This window comes from Falco cherrug, chromosome 4, assembly GCF_023634085.1.
Source record: "Falco cherrug isolate bFalChe1 chromosome 4, bFalChe1.pri, whole genome shotgun sequence".
NCBI classification, from domain to species: Eukaryota; Metazoa; Chordata; class Aves; order Falconiformes; family Falconidae; genus Falco; species Falco cherrug.
This window is the reverse complement of record NC_073700.1, coordinates 111,808,028-111,825,733: the sequence shown is the minus strand read 5'-3', so window position 1 is coordinate 111,825,733 and position 17,706 is coordinate 111,808,028. Positions and strand designations below refer to the sequence as shown.

The 17,706-nt window shown below is 41.5% G+C and overlaps 1 protein-coding gene across 2 annotated transcripts in view; it reads right to left on the bottom strand.

The window, feature by feature from the left end:
* RAPGEF5 (Rap guanine nucleotide exchange factor 5) overlaps positions 1–17,706 on the bottom strand; it is a 162,620-nt gene that overhangs the window by 101,000 nt on the left and 43,914 nt on the right. For both annotated transcript variants that reach the window (XM_055708205.1, XM_055708204.1), the window contains exon 7: positions 13,663–13,711. In XM_055708205.1, coding sequence (XP_055564180.1) covers positions 13,663–13,711 — 49 coding nt within the window. The remainder of the gene's footprint in view (positions 1–13,662; positions 13,712–17,706) is intronic.

Here is a 17,706-nt window from a genome sequence, read left to right as displayed (position 1 = left end):
CAAAGAATTCAGGACATCCATTGCAGAACGCTAGTCAGAAGAACCAGCACAACACAGAACACTGTAATGCCAGAAGGCATTAGCAAATGCTGAAAAATCATTGTTTGAGCAACCGCAAATCACTTATTTCTGTGGCTGTGTTAGCAGAAACACAACATTTCCCCAACTCTCCTTTCAATTTTCTGATTTCTCCTAAAATCAATTTGCTGTAGCCACTGATGGGCAAAACACCCTCACAGACACTGGCTATTAATCACGGCATTTAAAGGAGTGGCACCTTGCTAGTAACAAGAACACAGGTCCAGCTTTAAGTGATTTCCATTGATCCCGCCAGCTTTTCCGACAAGCCGGAGCAGATGGGCACTCCGCAAACAGCTGGGCCAGGGGAAAAGGTTAGTGGCAGCCAACTGGCTTCTCATCACCAGCTTCTAAGTGTCCCCTTCCCTGCCCAGTGCCAGGATAAGCACATCAGAGCATTTTCCACCAAAGCAAACAGGCCGATGTTCAAGGAGCAGCACGCTGTCGCTAGCCTGGCTGGCTGGCAGGTGAGCGAGGGGACGGTATCTGGCCCAGGAGCTGTCACAAGCAGTGAACACCCAGGGCTGAGGGCAGCAAAATCTTATACCTGGCACAAAAAGAAAGAGAAAGAGGGTGCCTGTCCACAACCACAACAGATACAGGTATCCCTTTAGTACTGAACAATTTTAGCATCAGCAATTTTAAAGATGATGAGAAAAAACCCTCAACTTAGATGTACCCTAAAGGGAACAGCTTAAAAAGAAGAAAACTGGTTTTATCAGCAATTTCACAGCTCAACTCTAAAAAAAGCTGAAAAAAGTTCATAATCCAAACCCAGCTCTCATTGGCGTCAATGTTGTTTAGACAGTGTAAGGAATGTAGAAAAGAACCAGTAAATATTTTCTTAAAGGAAAAAAAAAAAATCAGCCAGAACTTGCACTGATGTTCTTGCAGCCCTCTTGGGAGAGAGGGAACAGTCGGCCTCTTTTTCATGGAATTTCCATCATGAACTTGATTTTTTGTGTCCTGTCCTCTCTGCCTCTTATCCAAACCCGTAAGAACCAGGCACTGTTGAACCATTTAACTACATGCAGGGAGCAATACTGAAGGAATCACACCGCCTCATGCATTTTTTTCCACTGCAAGAATGTAGACCCTTGAAGGCTGAAGTGGCCACACAAATGAATAACAAGCCTTAAATATATTTTCTTGGTTTCTGTATGAAAAGTTTACTACATATTTTGCCTATGAAATACAAAAAAAACCCCACATTAATTTCTTAGAGTATTTCTGTGTATTCAGAAACTTATGTTACTGGGGATCACCACACACACATAAGAAACCAATTTCTATACACTGCGTGCCTCCTATTACAACTCACAGGCACCCCTTGAAGTGGCCCAGGCGCTGCCCTCATGGGCTTTTGTGCATGCAATAAAAGGTGTGTCATAAAATATAAGAATTCAAGGATAACTTCCCACTCACTGTCGGTTCGCCATCTATTTCTTAATAAAAAGGCTTGATGTTGCAAATTCAACCATAGGAAAAGTGACCGGAAGGTTAGGGTGGGATGGGAAAGATTTCCCAGGCAAGTGTTGATTCTGGGACAGTTCCCTAAAAATGTAACATGTACGTACAAAAAAGTTGTGAACTTTGGAGCTGGGCCAAACCCTTTCTTCTCCGCCAGCATAAACCCAGCCTTGCTCCCTGGTGCAAATACCCCAGCAGGTCTTACAAAGTAGCAACACCAGGGAAAGGCAAAGGTGGTTTACCTTGATCTATAGGTATCTGTTTGATATTATGTTTGGGTTCATGCTTGAGACCCAAGACAGGAAAAAAATACAAACAAAGATAGAGGGACCAATCCCCTTTTCTATATGCAGCATTTCTCCTCCTTTGGAGGTCACCATGAATGGAAGAAAAAGATGTTAAATGAGCATTAGCTTGCTAATATGCAGTTCAAATGTGTCCATTTGCAAATTAGCCTAGGGAATTCAGGATGTTGATTTTTTATGGTCACTTAAGGATCACAAGGGCCAGCATCTGATCTGAGTTCCTTGTGTCCCCAGGGACCAGAGCTAAGATTTTGCTAGCAGATTCTTCGATAAAGTAATGTTGGAACAGAGAATTCTTGCGGGGGAGAGCCTTGTCCTTTAGTAATCCCATTTCAGCTCATTAAATCAGCAGAAAAAATAACAAAGAAATAAGAAACAGAAGTAAATCAGTTTATACTAGCTACCTCAGCAGAATCAGCCATCGCATGGCATTGTGAAGGGAAAGGGAACGTAACCATCACTCTCACGCTGGAACCGAGCACATCCTTTCTGTCACCATTACCGACTGAGAGCACTCCCCCACTTTTACTGCCACACCACAAAGTTTAATGTAGATTTAAGGCATTGGAAGGGACTTGTCTTCCTCAGCAGCACAAAGCATTACAGGCACGTCAAAGGGCTCACCTTAGCTAGACAGCCTGGCATGCAGGGAGGGTCACATCAGCCACCCGCAGCAGTATGGACCTTCTCCTGGCTATGGAAGAACCCTGCCAAGGGCTACTCACAGACCTGTGCCTCCACGATACGCTCTTCTGTATGCCCCCAGACTTGAGGATAAATTAATTATGTTTGCTGAGTAAGATTTTAAATACACATTATTTCATTTCAATACTTTGTCTTATTCAACGCAGAAGAATCTTTCAACCCAACTGAAAGTGGAAAGGACAGTTAAAAAAAAAAATAATCCACACATAAACCAACTCCTGGAACCCGTGGCATTGCAATCTTCCCAGAGGCTTTGCTGTATTGTGTTTTCTTCCTTTTCTATAAATGAAGTTTCTTCTTTCTACCCCTTCTGGCTGCAGAGATAACCTTCACAACACAAACCAAGGCACTAGCGTCATTCTGCTGCTGCAGCCAGCCAGACTGGAACAATAACAGCAGCAAAGGTGTGAACTTCCTCCCTTTGGCTTAATAGGGTGTTAACTTTGAAAGCTAATTATTTAAATGTTTGAGAGAGGACTGCCATCACAGTTAACCATTTTGCTGCTGAACAGCAGACAGGAACATCTGTCCACCCGTAAGCAACTCACTCTAGGTAGCACCCACATGGTCATTCCAGGACAGAAAGCCAGCTTAGCTCTTCATCACTGCTGGCTGTCCCACACCTCCTGTACTTACTAGTCCCTCTCCGTACTACCATCAACCATTTGGAGTTGGTGAATTGGCAAAGTATTACTTTTAACCTGGCTCAGTTTGATGATCTGGTTGTGAACAAAGCCCCCCAGCATCAGGCAGGGCAGGGGACAGGACAACCTGCAAGCCAGCACTGCTGCCAGACCCCTCGTGCCACACAACTCCAACTCCAGCCCTCGAGCTTGCTGTGAAGTCCAGCTGTGGGGACCAGGGCTGCCTGCCTTTTTGGGGACAGGGAACCCATAAACGTCGCCCTCGGCAGTCACGCAGTTTACCTCTGCAGTGCCCTAGGCTGCTCCCAAGGCTGAACTTGCCTCACAGGCTGCAAACCCTCAGGCATCGCCCTGGGAGCAGCCCAAGGGTGCAGGGACCCCAGGTGCACAAACACGCCCGGCTCGCCCCCACAGCCTGAGCGGGAGCTGGATGAGTTCACCGGCCCCACGGGCAGCTCTGCTTGCCACAGAAAGCTCGGTCACGCCTCGGGTTACGTCCCTCATGTTTTCAGATGTTGAAACCCTTCATTTCAAATGAGAATGTTAATTTATTATTTAGTGTTCTTTAACCTGCTAACATCCTAGAACACCAAAACACTCTGCCCTTTGTAAGATTTCAATCCTTTCAGTACTGTATGATCAAAATTCATATATGCATCTCTTTTTCCTAGCCGGTAAGCAAAAGGCACCTACGTGCCCTCTACAGATAGGAGACACACACCACCATGGAACTGGTAGAGACCACTTCTGAACAGAACAACTTTGTTTGTTTGACAAGCCAACAGATTTTCACTGTCTTATCCCTCCTAGATGGTTATAGCCTGTTTTTTCTGTCCCTGTCAAAGTATCGCTGTTGAAAAGACCTCAGGAATCTGCAATAACATTCCCCAGGGTAAGCCTCCAGTGCTCTGAATTGCCAGCAGCCTGCACCAATTGATTTATCATCAGCTGCTGGGAAGCTCACAACTTTTAGCATTCTCATATCCCAAATTTTTTGAGAGGCATGTTTCTTTTCTTTTTCCAAATGAAGTTGCTAGTGTAAAGCTTTTCAGAAACAAAGAGCAAAAAAACCATGTCATTCTAAGCTAATTTCATGATTTTTGAAAACTTTATTGTTATTTTGAATATCCGTCGTTATTCTTTGTGGAGGACATACAGCAAGCCTTAGTTACAGCTGGTTACTATGGCACCTCTGAGCTGTTTGACAGTGTTAAAATGTTTGCTGATGCTTATTAATTTATCAGAGTGGGAAAAAAAATGAATAGCTAGCTCATCCTGATACCGCTGGGGAAACTAAAAGCCAGATCCTCTAGGTTATGTAAGGCACTAGCGCTGAGCAGTGGAAAGGAAGATGAGCAGCAAGTAAATGCTTTACAAACCTCAGATTTGGGGACCATTTTAAGCCAGACCAGGTCCTCGTGCATACTCCTGTATTTTCCAAGTCCATTTTCCAAATTAAAGGGGGAAAACCAACACACTGAATACCTCTGAAATCCCCCAAATCTGCATATAACAGACAGCAATAATCCCAGGAATAAAACCCTCAAACTGAGAATTGGTTCCTTATTTACCGTGAAACTGTAATCTTTTCCCAGAAATTACTGAAAAGAGAAAGCTTTTTAAGCTCATCCTTAACATGTTCCCTTTTATTAGCAATAAAAAAATTGCCTTTGAGCTTTCTCATTCCTTCCCACTATTTCTGCATATATATATGCAAATTACTGTACAGATTTTCCTTCGCTGAGTACACTACGTATCTCTGAAACAGTTGGCAGACCCCTGGGGGAGTGTTGCCCAGACAGCTGTGCAATCAGCTGAGTAAATCAGCTAATTAAAGAAACAAAGAAAATGCAAAAATTATTAAAGACAGACTCTTGCTTACAGCATTATTCAGCACCTCTGTATCTAAAAAAGCACAGCAAGCATGGGATGGAATAAAGGTGCTTGTAAATTGGGGAACAAATTATTGCACAAGTGACAATGATGCCGTTTTCTCTCAAACATTAATCTGGGATTCGTGATATTTATGCTTTGTAGTTTAAATCAATTTAATATAAATTACTCCATCATTTCATTTCATTTCATTTTAAAATTACAAAACCGTGAAATGTAATGTTGGTTTCATAACTGATTTCTGTATGTAAAAAATGGTCATTAACTTCAGCTTGACCTTAGGTGTAGAACTAATATTGAATTTGCACAGAGGCTACTCATTATGCTGGTCTAGTTTCCACACAGAAAAATAAGTTCCCAAGGGTCCTAGTGCTACAAGCCATTTCTCAGATCTCAAATAGGAAACAGGGCTCCCAAAAATGATGCAAAAACATTTCCTCTCATTGCAGAGTTTATCAAAAGGAACAGATAACGGCAAGGGTAGGAATCTGCAATCTAAACAGAGCAAAGCCAGTGTGGTAAGAAAGGAGGCTGACCCATTTAGACTTGGTCTTGCTGATCCACACACCATTAAGGCGCTGTTCCTTTCCGCTGCATCTGAATGACCACAGGAAAGACAAGCCTCAGCTCTAACGAGCCACGGGCTTGCCTCTGCTATATAGCCGGTGTAAAGTAAAAACGAGTGGACCACGTAAAGCCACCGGTATTTCCCAACTAAGTCAGATTACAGCCAGGAGCCTTTGCTGCTGTTCTTTTCACTTTACCGTACAACTGGTTTTACTAGGAAGTTCTGTTGATTTTATTTATCAGAACTGAAGCTTTTCCTATGGGTTCGAAGGCCCGCATGTCATCCAAGGTGGTAATGCATTAGAAGAACATAATTTTAAAACAACTCTGCCTAAACAAGGGAGGCATTTTTTAATAGGTAATCAACTACTGTCCATCCATGTGGCCGGGGGAGGTTTGGTTTTCAATGCCTGGCACTTTGTCATACATACAAAGGAAACCCTACATCTGACACCCACTTTGTGAACATAGGAACTCACAGAATTTTTTTATCACAGAGGAAAAAAAAGCGGAAAACGAGTGGCAAACACTGTAGGATTACTACAGGAACAGGCAAAGGCACTGTTCTTTGCAGCAGTAGCAGCCCAAGGAAAACCATTCAATGGCTGAATAGAAAGCTTTAACTTTTACCCCTTGCTTTTAGACGTTCATTCTCACATGCATGATATTTAAAATTTTCAAAAATCAAGTAGCAGTGTTGCCTGAGGTGTTGGAGGTGTGGAGAAGAGCCCATTACATGATCAGCAGGCATGAGGAGAATGATTGCTGGGAACTGATCAAACGAGGAGGTAAGGGCAGTAGCTGAGCAGGCTGGTGCAAAGCAAAACTCTGCTCTCTATTCCATGGAAACATCCTCCAGGCACGGCCAGGAAGGGAGCAGGAAATAAAGAGGACTCTGAATAAATAAAATTCTGTGAGCTTTCTGTAAATGCCTCTCCCAAAACACTGGAAACAAAACATTCACCTGGGAATTGGTCTTTCGCACAACTGCTGTCTTTCCGACCTTATGGTGCAATCCCTTTTTGCATATGTGCAAAATATCTGTCACCTACACAGCTATTCAGCATTGCTCATTTCTTTGGTGTGGCTCACAAATCACACAGAAAGTCTAAAAAGTTCTGCAACAACTGCAAAAAACAGACCATAAACTGCCAAACCCCCTCTCAGTGCAATTCCCTCCAGAGAACTCTCTGGACCTCTTTTCCTTCTTTTTCCAAGACTGGGTCCATTCTGCTTTACATCAGCTGTTGAACAGACAAAGGCTGGTGAGTGTAACTGCACAGAACGTTCACGGATGCTGTCCAGGGCACTTCCCACCCCCAGCATTGCCCAGGGTAGTCACAAAGCGGCTGGTCACTGCTTGAGACACGGCACAGCAGAGGGGGGTGGGGTGGGGTGGGGTGTGTGTGTGTGTGTGTGTGTGTCTGTGTGTGTCTCTGTGTGTGTGTGTGTGTCACACAGTGTTCCTGACCAGCCACCACAATGAGCACCATGTGCCAGGGCCACAAGGCATCAGGTCCTACCCTTCTGAAGCGCTGCTGGTTTCTTCGTATGCCTGATCTCAGGAGTAATGCAAGAATCCCACGGGATGCAACAAGACATTGGCCCTGAGGGGTTAGCACACCCTTCAATAAGGCATAAAATGTTTAAAAAGGATCACTTAAAGAAGTCAACAGGATTATGTCCCTTCCTTCAAGGCACGAAATCCTTAAAGCACAGTTAACTTTTAAAATATTCCTAGCCATGTTCGAGGTGCAACTTTTATTTTGAACCACATTTCAATGCACAGAGGAAAAGTAAAGATAAAGTTACCAAGTTCTATCAGGAGCATGACACTCCTGCACCTTTACTTTGAGTGGTGATTTCTCCAGGATGAATGCTATTAGTAACACTTGCAGAAGAACTCTTTATTCCACACATTTTGATAAGTTCAACCCTTGCTTTAAAGAAGTGGATGCTTGAAGGAATTGAAAGTTATAATGAAATAATGTCTTACTTAAGTAAATAAACCCACTGAAAAGAGACATAAGGGGACAAGACAAGCAGTAAGATCCTACTGATACTAACCTTTTCCCACCCTTCAAACTTTCTCAATCTTTCCACAAGGGACAATGCACATCTCTCTGGCACAGGACTACCACTTTATTCTGTGAACAGGAGAATGTTTTTTCATCCCGCTTTATGCCCTTTTTTCAGTGGCATAAAATAAGTGCACATTTTACACCATAGATACTGTAAATCTGCTTGTTTACAAAACCTATAAATTCAAAGGTTACTTAATATGTTTGAGATTTAAACACAATGCTGAACTGTTCTGTTCTTGAATGACCTCATGTATTTGTAACCTGATTTTTCAAGTATGTGTACAAATCTAATTCAAATTCACAATGATTTCCATTGTCTATATAACAAGTCTGTTCTACAAGTAAATAAAACTAATGACATAACACAGGACATTCATATAGCACCAAATGACAAAGTTTTTGCTAATTACCGTGGAGTAAAGTTGCCAAGAAGTCTCTCAAGGATCTGTGCTACTTGGGGAAAAGGGCTGAATGGTAAAGATGCAGTTTCCTGAGTTAACTAAGCTGATAAAAGAGCTTACTGCTGCCAAAAGTGTCTTACTGGGCTCCTTCCCACAGCCCTCCACCTCCCCACCCTGATAAGAAGCTTCTCACAGGGGTATGACAGAGGTGCACAAAATCCTGAACAGTATGGTGATGAACTGGGAATGGAAAATTCACCATTTTCCGCAACCAAAGAGCTATGTCACAACAGAGTAAGGGTCGTGGTGAATGTGTTTAAAATAAAAAAAAACCCAGAAAAAATATGCTTTCACATAGCACACACCTGAATTGTGGGACTCGATGCCAGAAAAGGTGATGAAGGTCAGGAGCATAAGCAGGCTCAAAAAGTATCTTGATAAATTAACGGAGAAAAGGTCCACTAAGGGCTACCTAACACGACAGTGTGGGTATAGCAAAATCCCTCTAGCACAGACTGGTAGACGCTGAGTATATACATCAGAAGGAGAACTGTACTTGCTCTGTTTCTCTGCTCTGAGCATCCCCTACTTATCACTCAAAGTAGGATCGGAGCTGGATGGACTTCTGACCTGACCCAGCCTCGCTGTTCTCATGTTTTTAACCAGGATGACATTGCCTGGAGTGTGTTCGAATCAAGTCACACAGTCAGCTCTGACAGCAGTGCTGTCGAGGTGGTGCACAGGCTGGGAAAAGGAATAGCTGTTCACAGCTGGCTTTTTATTCATGTCCACAAAGCTCAAGCCCCAGTGACTGCTTCATATTGAATCATCCGTCCCAAAATAAAAGTACTGAGCAAATCACATAGGCAGTTAAGTCCCGAGAGAATCAATACAAAAGAAAAGGGGAAGAGTGGATATGCATACATATATGTCAGAATAGGGTGGAGGTAATCCAGAGGATCTCAAATATAACGTTAATACATTGCAAAAGCCATATTATAAACAAAATGTAAATAACCCTTCAAAAAAAAATATCAGCAGAGCTTGTCAATTTAAGAACGGCATGACTAAAAAGTATCTAACTATATTGTGGACATCTGAGTACCATTCTTAAGAGGGAGCAAAACAACAAAGTGCTGGGGCTTTTGTGGCTGCCCTGCCCTTCTCAGTGGAGGGAGAAGCACCCCCAGCCCGGTCGCTTGCCGCTCCAGCAAGCTTGGAGAGAAGCTGCAGTTGCCCTCTTTCTACCTCATCAATACTCTGTCAACTGTTATCTTAATTAGCCTCTGTATACAGAAACACAAGGACCAGAGCCGTGCTCTTACTAATGGCCCTTTGCGCGAATGAAGTTACAGAAATTCCTTTAGATATAAAGTTAAAGGAATTTACTGGGTGATGTCATAGGATGCAGCTATGTTCATGTACAGAAATGCAAGGCATCTTGTTTGTGGATGGGATTAACACCAGTTCCTGACAGATTTTGATCAGTTCAGAGGTACCTGTGTAGCTACGCCACCAGCTAAAGCCTCCAGCCTTAGGCTATTTGCTGCTTTTTATCCTTGTTTTAGCTACCATCTCTAACACATAGGAAACGTGTCATGAGTCATGACAAGCAATTGAGATAAATGCCAATCCTTGTAAACCTTCAGATGAGAGGCTGCTTTTCTGTTCTGTTTCAGCACACTTGCAAAAGCCAGCCAGATATAAACACAATTCTAATGCCAAGTGCCTACAATTAAAAACAAAGTTCTCTTCTTCTGCTCCAGTTATTTGCTTCCCCAAGACCTTTTTTTACCAAGCCAAGGAAGAAGCATTTAATCTATTTATTTCTAAGGTTAAGCAAGAACAATGTTAATGCATTTTTATAAGCCACAGAGAAGCGCGCAAGCTCATTTCCTCCTCTTAGGTCACCTTTCTCATGAGACCTTTATTCTAATGAAATATAAATGCGCTTTCTAGTCAACAGTGTTACTGAAGGTCCACCAAAACTTCAGGATTACAGGCATTAATTTTATCCATTTTTTATTTGCAAAAAAACCTAAAAATACTGAGCTCCCTCTGCATGAGGGCTCTCAAGTACCTCTCTGTTGGCTTATGCCTTGCTCTTGGAGTGGTATACCTGTGGTACACATCTGAAATACAAAAAAAGAGCTTTGTTCTACAGAATTTTTTCTTTTTTGGGGTTCTTCACTTGTCCTTGAGCCATCTGTCAGTTTTATGTGTTTCTCCTATTCTTCCACCCCACAATAAAAACAGAAGAACACCTCTTGGGCAAAGGCATTCTCACACACACACTACTGACTTTTTGTTTTCTGGTAGCTGACATTCTGCATCAAGTCAGATCCTGTACTAGCAAGAATTTGATACTCTGCCCTACCCCATAGTAGGCTCAGATCCCTGCTTTGGTTTTCAAAGATAGCAACGTCTAAATCTCCAAAGCAACCATTCTGGCCCAAGAACTGAAATAGTAATTACTACTTCTCATATCCATACACTAGGTAGCAAACCCACGCTTCATTTAAACAAAAATAAAGTGTTTCACCCGGTAACCAAAGGCAATGTTTTCCCCCTCCAAGCATAGAAAACTTCTCTAGTTGGACCCTCTTCACCTCTTGCAGAGGGAGCTATGGTGTTTGTGTGATTGTATAGCATTTTCCACGCAATGCAACCCAGTTATTAATACAACAGCTCTAGACAAGTAATATTAAAGCTTTAATCAGCCAGTTTTTCTAGTACAATTAAATCACTGTGAAGTGCCTCTCTAAGGACAGAGATATATCCAGAAATTAAAGTAATCCAGGAACAAATTATACAGTCCTTCCATTAAGCAAAAATACTCTTTTTTTTTTTTTTTTTTCCCCCCTCTTAGTGGTAGTACTAACCAGTTATCTAGAGGAAATATTTTGAAACACTGTAATTTAAAAACCACCAAACCATCAAAAACAGTACAGGAACCTCTGCACAATAGCTTTGGCTTTTGGGCTGCCAATTCCTAGGAAAGCTTTTGGTTAATGAACCAATTAGCCACTGCAGGCAGGTTTCAGCCAGCAGGTTAGGACCATGCCCATCATCAGTGCTCGCCACTCATGAATCCCAGGGCGGATGAGCCAGGCGCTCAGGCCATTCATACCAGCCTGGAAGCCACCCAGGGCAGCAAGCCCAATCTATTTCTGCCAAAATAAACTCTTTGCCTGATCTTTGTTGGTTTATTTCCTGTAATTATATGGAGTCTTGGAGAAGGTTAGAAGAACAATATCTTTGAAAGCTACTGTGGTTTTTAGCTCCAGAAGCGCTTTCTCAGAAATAAGCTTCACTTCACCAGGCACAGCATACCATAGCTTGATTGCTAACAGTAACTGCTACGCTGTGAATTTAACCATCAGCAATAAAGCAAAAAAGCATAATCAACCACCCTAATTTACTCTGCTCCTACTGTACTAAAGGCATTAACTTAAATTAGACCTTACAGTTATGCTTGATCATGTACCCATTCTTACAGCCATCCAAGATGAGGCATAAAGAAATGCAAATTCCAGCACAAGCATGCACTAGTTAAACTTTCTAAAGAGGTATCTTTTGTTCAGATCTAAACCCATATTGTAAGTGTTTACATTAATTTATTAGGAAAGCCAGGTCAGCGCTTGAAAGGTCTATATAGGGAGCTTTGTTTATTTAAGGCTGTGCGTTTTACCTAAAATACGTCTACCTTCTCAGTGTGGGTTGCAATTACACTAGTATAAAGGACACTGCAAGAGCTATACTCCTTTGCAATTTTCATCTCCTGCAGCTCATTCCTTATCCAACTCCCACCCCATTTTCTACTGACAACCATTATGTAGCCATCCTCCAAAAGGAAGTGAGAGGGCAACTCAGGTTGAAATCAACTCTTTTGGGGAATGGAGTTCTCATTTATTGCCAGTAGCAGTAGTAATATTTGCCAACACAACTGCTGAGAAGCAGGGAAAGAGATTTCTTAGAAACCTATAAGCACTAAATGAAAAGGTACATGGCACCATACTCTTAGCCCATTTTACAACAAAACAAAAGGTTACCTTGAGCCTTTCTTTAAAACAGTCTGGGTTTCTCTGCACTGAAGCAGAGCAGAAGCATTTCCATGTTCAGCCATTATAATTCAGGTGGGACTGGGGTGATACCAGGTAAGGGCAAGCAGCTGAGGGGTGTTAACTTTGTAAACTACCATAGTAGTTTCAGAAGCAAAGCTATTACACAGAAACAATTTAGGTCTGAATTCACATTTAGACTTGTGTTTATTTTCTGCAGATCTACATTTACAGATGACTGTGGATATAACCTATGGGTACTTCTATTTCCAGCCAAAAATGAATTAAACCATGTCTAGAATATTTTTGTAAAACTGACATTTTCACAAGGAAATATTTGCAGGTATGCCAGCTACATCTTCCTGATGCCTCCAGTTTAAGATAGCATGTTGTGTATAATGACTTTGTGCTGTACAGGTAAGCCACAGATAGAGGAGACACAGATATTACAACACAGTATTATTAACAGGTCAGAAAATAGCTAAAAAGGTGCAAGATCCACAGTCTTAAATTCTAGCAAAATCACTGAAGATCATAAGAGATGCTCAGTGCAAATGCTCCCAAAGACCTCAATGGCTTCAGGAACACACCAATGATTTAAGGCAACTCCCCTCTGTTTTACTCTAGAAATATATTCAACTCTCATTTTACCACATGCCATTTGCCCTTACTGCAGATAACTGCACCGTACATGAAGACACCAGAGAGTTAACCCTGTATAGAGTCAGGTCTGACCAAGAAGGTTTTGCCAGTCCCCATGCAGTGCCTAGAAAACACAGCTCAGCAATGCCGATACCTTCTGAAAGTGGCTGTGCTACCAAACCCCGACAGAGCTGACCTGACTAGGTATTTCAGTGCCTCTGCACTGTATCACCAGCATTTGCTGTAAATGTTTATGTCAGAAACTTTCAGTTATCCATTTGCTTTTCTCCTTCTACTACCCTGATAACTGAGACTTGCTTTTACAGCCATAGGGATGTATAGACAAGTCTTCAGGAAAGAACACTTTCATGCATGATGTTGTCCTTTTGCTTTAGCATAAAGAAATACACCTGACTGGGCAGGCAAAACAGGGAAAATGGCAGGAGATACTGGTCCATAAAAGGAAACACAGGAAAATTATCAACTTATTTGTCTTAAATGTAAGTCACATAAAGACACAATCTTCTTTTATAAAGCGCAAGCCCTGAGAAAATAGTGAATTTGGCCAGAAAGAGAACCCAGTTCACATTCAACTGTAACACTCCGATTTTATCAGCTAGGTCATTAGATGTGATGATCTAGGGGAAGAGAAGCTAGACTGTAATTACATTGTGCTATATACACGGATTCTCCAGTGAGAGAGGAACACGATCCACTGTCTTTGCTTCCCCGTGTTAGTAAAATGGCAATGGCAGTTCAAATCCTTCAATAAATTACAAAAGGGAACAGTGTTACAAAACCTGCTGACTCACCTGACTTCCTTGCTTTTAAGGCAATGACAGCAGCCAGTTCTCTCTGTACCTAAAATATCAGGAAAGAAAAGGATGGTTATAGTTACTAGCACAGTTGAACAAAACAAAAATGTAACACTGGTAAGATGCTGGTTATCAATCATTTGGAGCAGTCAACTGCACATGGAATTATGCAGGTACTTGGTTTTGAAACTACAGACACTTTTCTTAGCAAATCTATTTCCTCTTCAGCTGGGAATTCTGTGATAACTATTTTTTTTAACTTTAATTTCATGTAAATACTGCACATTCTTTAGGGAGCGGGCAATTCAGCAGCCTGACCTGTAATTTATTTGCACAGCATACCTCTTTACCTCTTGCCACAAGCACACACTTGAAGCTTCTTCCTTTCCTGGTTAAATGTTTGTTTTGCCTCTGCTGAGCACACTGTAACGTTGGATTTATTGTGTGACATTTGCTTTTTGGAGCTTTCAGAAAAAAACAACCTCTCCTAACAGCATGGCTGAGCATTTCAGGAGCAATTTAGCTTGAGATGAACACGCAGAAGTAAGATCTACATGATTTCCTGGTTTATAGGCTACAGCCAGGTAGTAGCCAGCTCCCTTCCTTAGCCTCTTGTCTCTGCATTCTTCGTATTTTCCCTATAATCTCTGCATAAACTGTCCCTTTAGCCAGCTCAACTCTACATCTACTTCTCTCCATAGGTCAGTTCCTTTCTCTATCAGTAAAATTCTGTATTCTGCATTATTTTTATGCTTCATTCGTTCTCACTGCCATCGTCCATCCCATTGCGGCTGCTTTAAATGGCCTGCACTGAACCTACAACACCCTAGACACTCTCTCCTGCATACACCTCAGATCTTCCCTTCCTCTACCCCATCCACGCTCTCAGACTCTTCTGTTCACCTCCCACCTTCTTCCAGTTTCCCTCATTTTCCCAAGATAGCCTGTCTTTAGTATTAAAAAAATTATGGGACATTCAACTATTTTTCTAGGGATTATCTTACCTCTCTGTACAGTCTCCTGCAGTGCATACTAGCCATCTCGTCCTAACAGAACCTGGCAAAGTTCAAGACCATTATGCAGTGGGAGTTTTGACATCCAGTTTCTGAGAGCATGTGAAACTTAAAACGTCATTCACAAGACGTGTGGTATGATCAGAGTAAGGCACAAAGCCCATGAAGGATCCCTGAAGTAATACAATTACTAACAACTGTCAACATGTCACTCCCGCAGCTCTGAAGAAAAGTTTAGAAGTGTGAAACAAGAATAGTTAACGTTACATTGGTCTGAGCAGAAAGACAGACAAAATCACCCAGGACATCTCAGTACAATGGTAACTTCAGCATCCACTGATGAGATACTCAGCAGCCACGCAGCAGTATGATCTACTGTGGCAGAAGGCAGTCATACCAGAGACCACATCCTTCCTCTCCTTGCATCCTTCCTTCCCTTGTGTCAAAGGACCAGGAAGTTTTTTTGTCCTTGCAAGGTAAAAGGATCTTTTCTACTCCTTGATGCTGCCCCACTGAGAGGGACAGAGTTTTCTGCCACTCCAAGGGTGAAAATATGAAGCTAGTGCCACAGATTTCTTAAATGTCGTCCTGTTTCCAGCACAATTGTGCACGCTGGCAGTATTGCCTTCCCTTCCTTCCTTCCTTCCTTCCTGTACACTCATTCCCATGTCTGGAGAACCGTTAATCATGATTAATGTAAGCATAAACTGCAAGTAAAACGGGAAAGAACATTTCTTCTGTGGAAAAACAACTTCTGTGCATGCTTGCTTGCAGTAATATACACTAGTAATAATACATACAAGCTATCCAGAGTCAGAGTGGGGTTTTCAATGAAAGCCCAAGTTGTTTCTGAATAACACCACCACCAATTCCCTAAACTGCTCAGATCCTCTCCCTTCATTAAACTCAGCAGGAGGTACCAGTGTCGATGTCTTCATCCTGGTCTATTCTCACAGGTTACTGACAGTAAAAAACAGTGCACTGCTGTCTCACCTTTATTTTTTAGCATTTAATAAATACGTTATCTTAAGATTAGCCTTAGGAGACATTACAATCTGCAACAGTTATAAACATACCAATTAACCCAATCAAACAATTGAAAAATGCAAATCTCTCCATAAGTGTCCAGAAACCCCACCTTTTCAGAAGAAAAGACAGCAAGCAGCATTGTGGCATCCTACAGTTATATTTGCAGTATTACATTTGCTTATATGGTGGCACTTTTCAAGTTTGAAAGACAATGCTAACATCACAGGCAATAAAAAGGTTGGGTTTCAGTATTTTGTCTATGTTATGCAAAGTATCTCATTGTTTGCTGTGTGCCAGGAACACAGCTGGTGTATTACTTAATCTGAGCAAAAACCTTCAGTTAAAGCAGGAGAAAAAGATGTTCCTCTAGTCTTAATGTTAAGCAAATGTTCCTTCATCAAAGGGTTTAATCCTGACAGCCTGAGCTCCCTCTCGTAGGACTCATGCAAATCACAAAGAATTGGTATTGCTGAGCATCCTTCTGGATTTGCCTGGTGTCCTTAGATTTCATAATCTATGTGCTTTTGTCTATTTTAGCATAAACGCACTTGACGTCTCTGCTGGACATGTAATTCCTATGCATCATGACATCAATGGAAATCCATGTACAACATTCATTCCGCACTGCACACAAGCTACATAACATAATATCGTACTTCTTCCTAATGGGATTCCAGTTACTGCCTGTTTGACAATATTGATAGTTGCGTATCACATTGAAGATAATAATGTGGGCTCAAAGTAAAACACACATTCAGACAAGATCTATGTTTACCATATAGAGATATTAAATACAAAAAATTAGTTTATATGTATAGCTTTTAGCTACAATGCTAACACTCTCTAAATAAGCGTTACATTTTGAGCAGCATTGCAGATGTCAAAACTGATTCCGTTTAAAGGCCAGCTTACCACACAGTATTTACAGAAATATTATGAAAATTTGAAAAAGAACATTCTGAGTAAGCATTGTTGGCATGTTACCACATCTTAATCAGTTTTCTTTTTTCAATATGAAAGAGCAAGAGTATTCATACAGAGTGGAACCTGTGTATACTTCTTCTTGATTAAATACAAATGGAATATTTATATGATGAATCTTCTCATCTTCAAAGGGAAGAGGTAGAGATTTTTCAAAAGTAACTACTGTTACTACTGTTCTTTTCTTGTCTACAACTACTACAACCACTGTTCTTTTCTTATCCATGAATCTGGTCATTTTATCACAGAAGGCATAGTTGTGCACCTAGTAGATGGCACGTACCACCCAAACTTTTTGCCTTCTGTCTTTTTTCTGCCTATAGTAGTATTTTGTGAAACAGTATTCTAGATGTCAATGTGCCAAACAGGACTTCATATCTAGAGGCAAAATGTCAATCCTTACAGAATCTCAAAATGAAATCCTGTACCAGAAAGCTCTAAACAGCAAGGTTCTGCAAAAGAAGAGCCTTCACATTTTTGCATCTCAAGTAACGGTAAGTTGATGGACTCTAAATAAACATAGTATTGGCTGACATCTTAAAGTACCAAAAAACTGTATTTCCCAGATACACTACATTAACATCCTGATATTCTCTTCTGTCCCATCACAAGGTAAAGTAAGAGCTTTGCAGTGGAAACACTCATCAGCCATCCCATTGTGCTCTGGTTTTAGCAGGCAAGAGACTGAACACGAAGCTGCTTTTTGGGACATGACATGGGATGCATGACAGCTCTGGAATACTTCTTTAAACCTAGGGGTAATCATTGCATTTTCTTAAAAATTCATGATGAAAAAGATTATCTGATGTAAACATATTTCAAATGGCACTTTGCACTGCTTGCATGTCAGCTGGCTTTACAACTGACATTTGATGGTGTTGTCAGTGCCTCACTGTAACGGAGCATATGATATGAGCATATAATTCGATAGGCTCCATTCAGTTATCTTGACTGACTCTGCTTCTTCCATTGTAGAATAAAGCATAAAGAAAAAGTGAGACTCCCCCAGCAAGTTAGT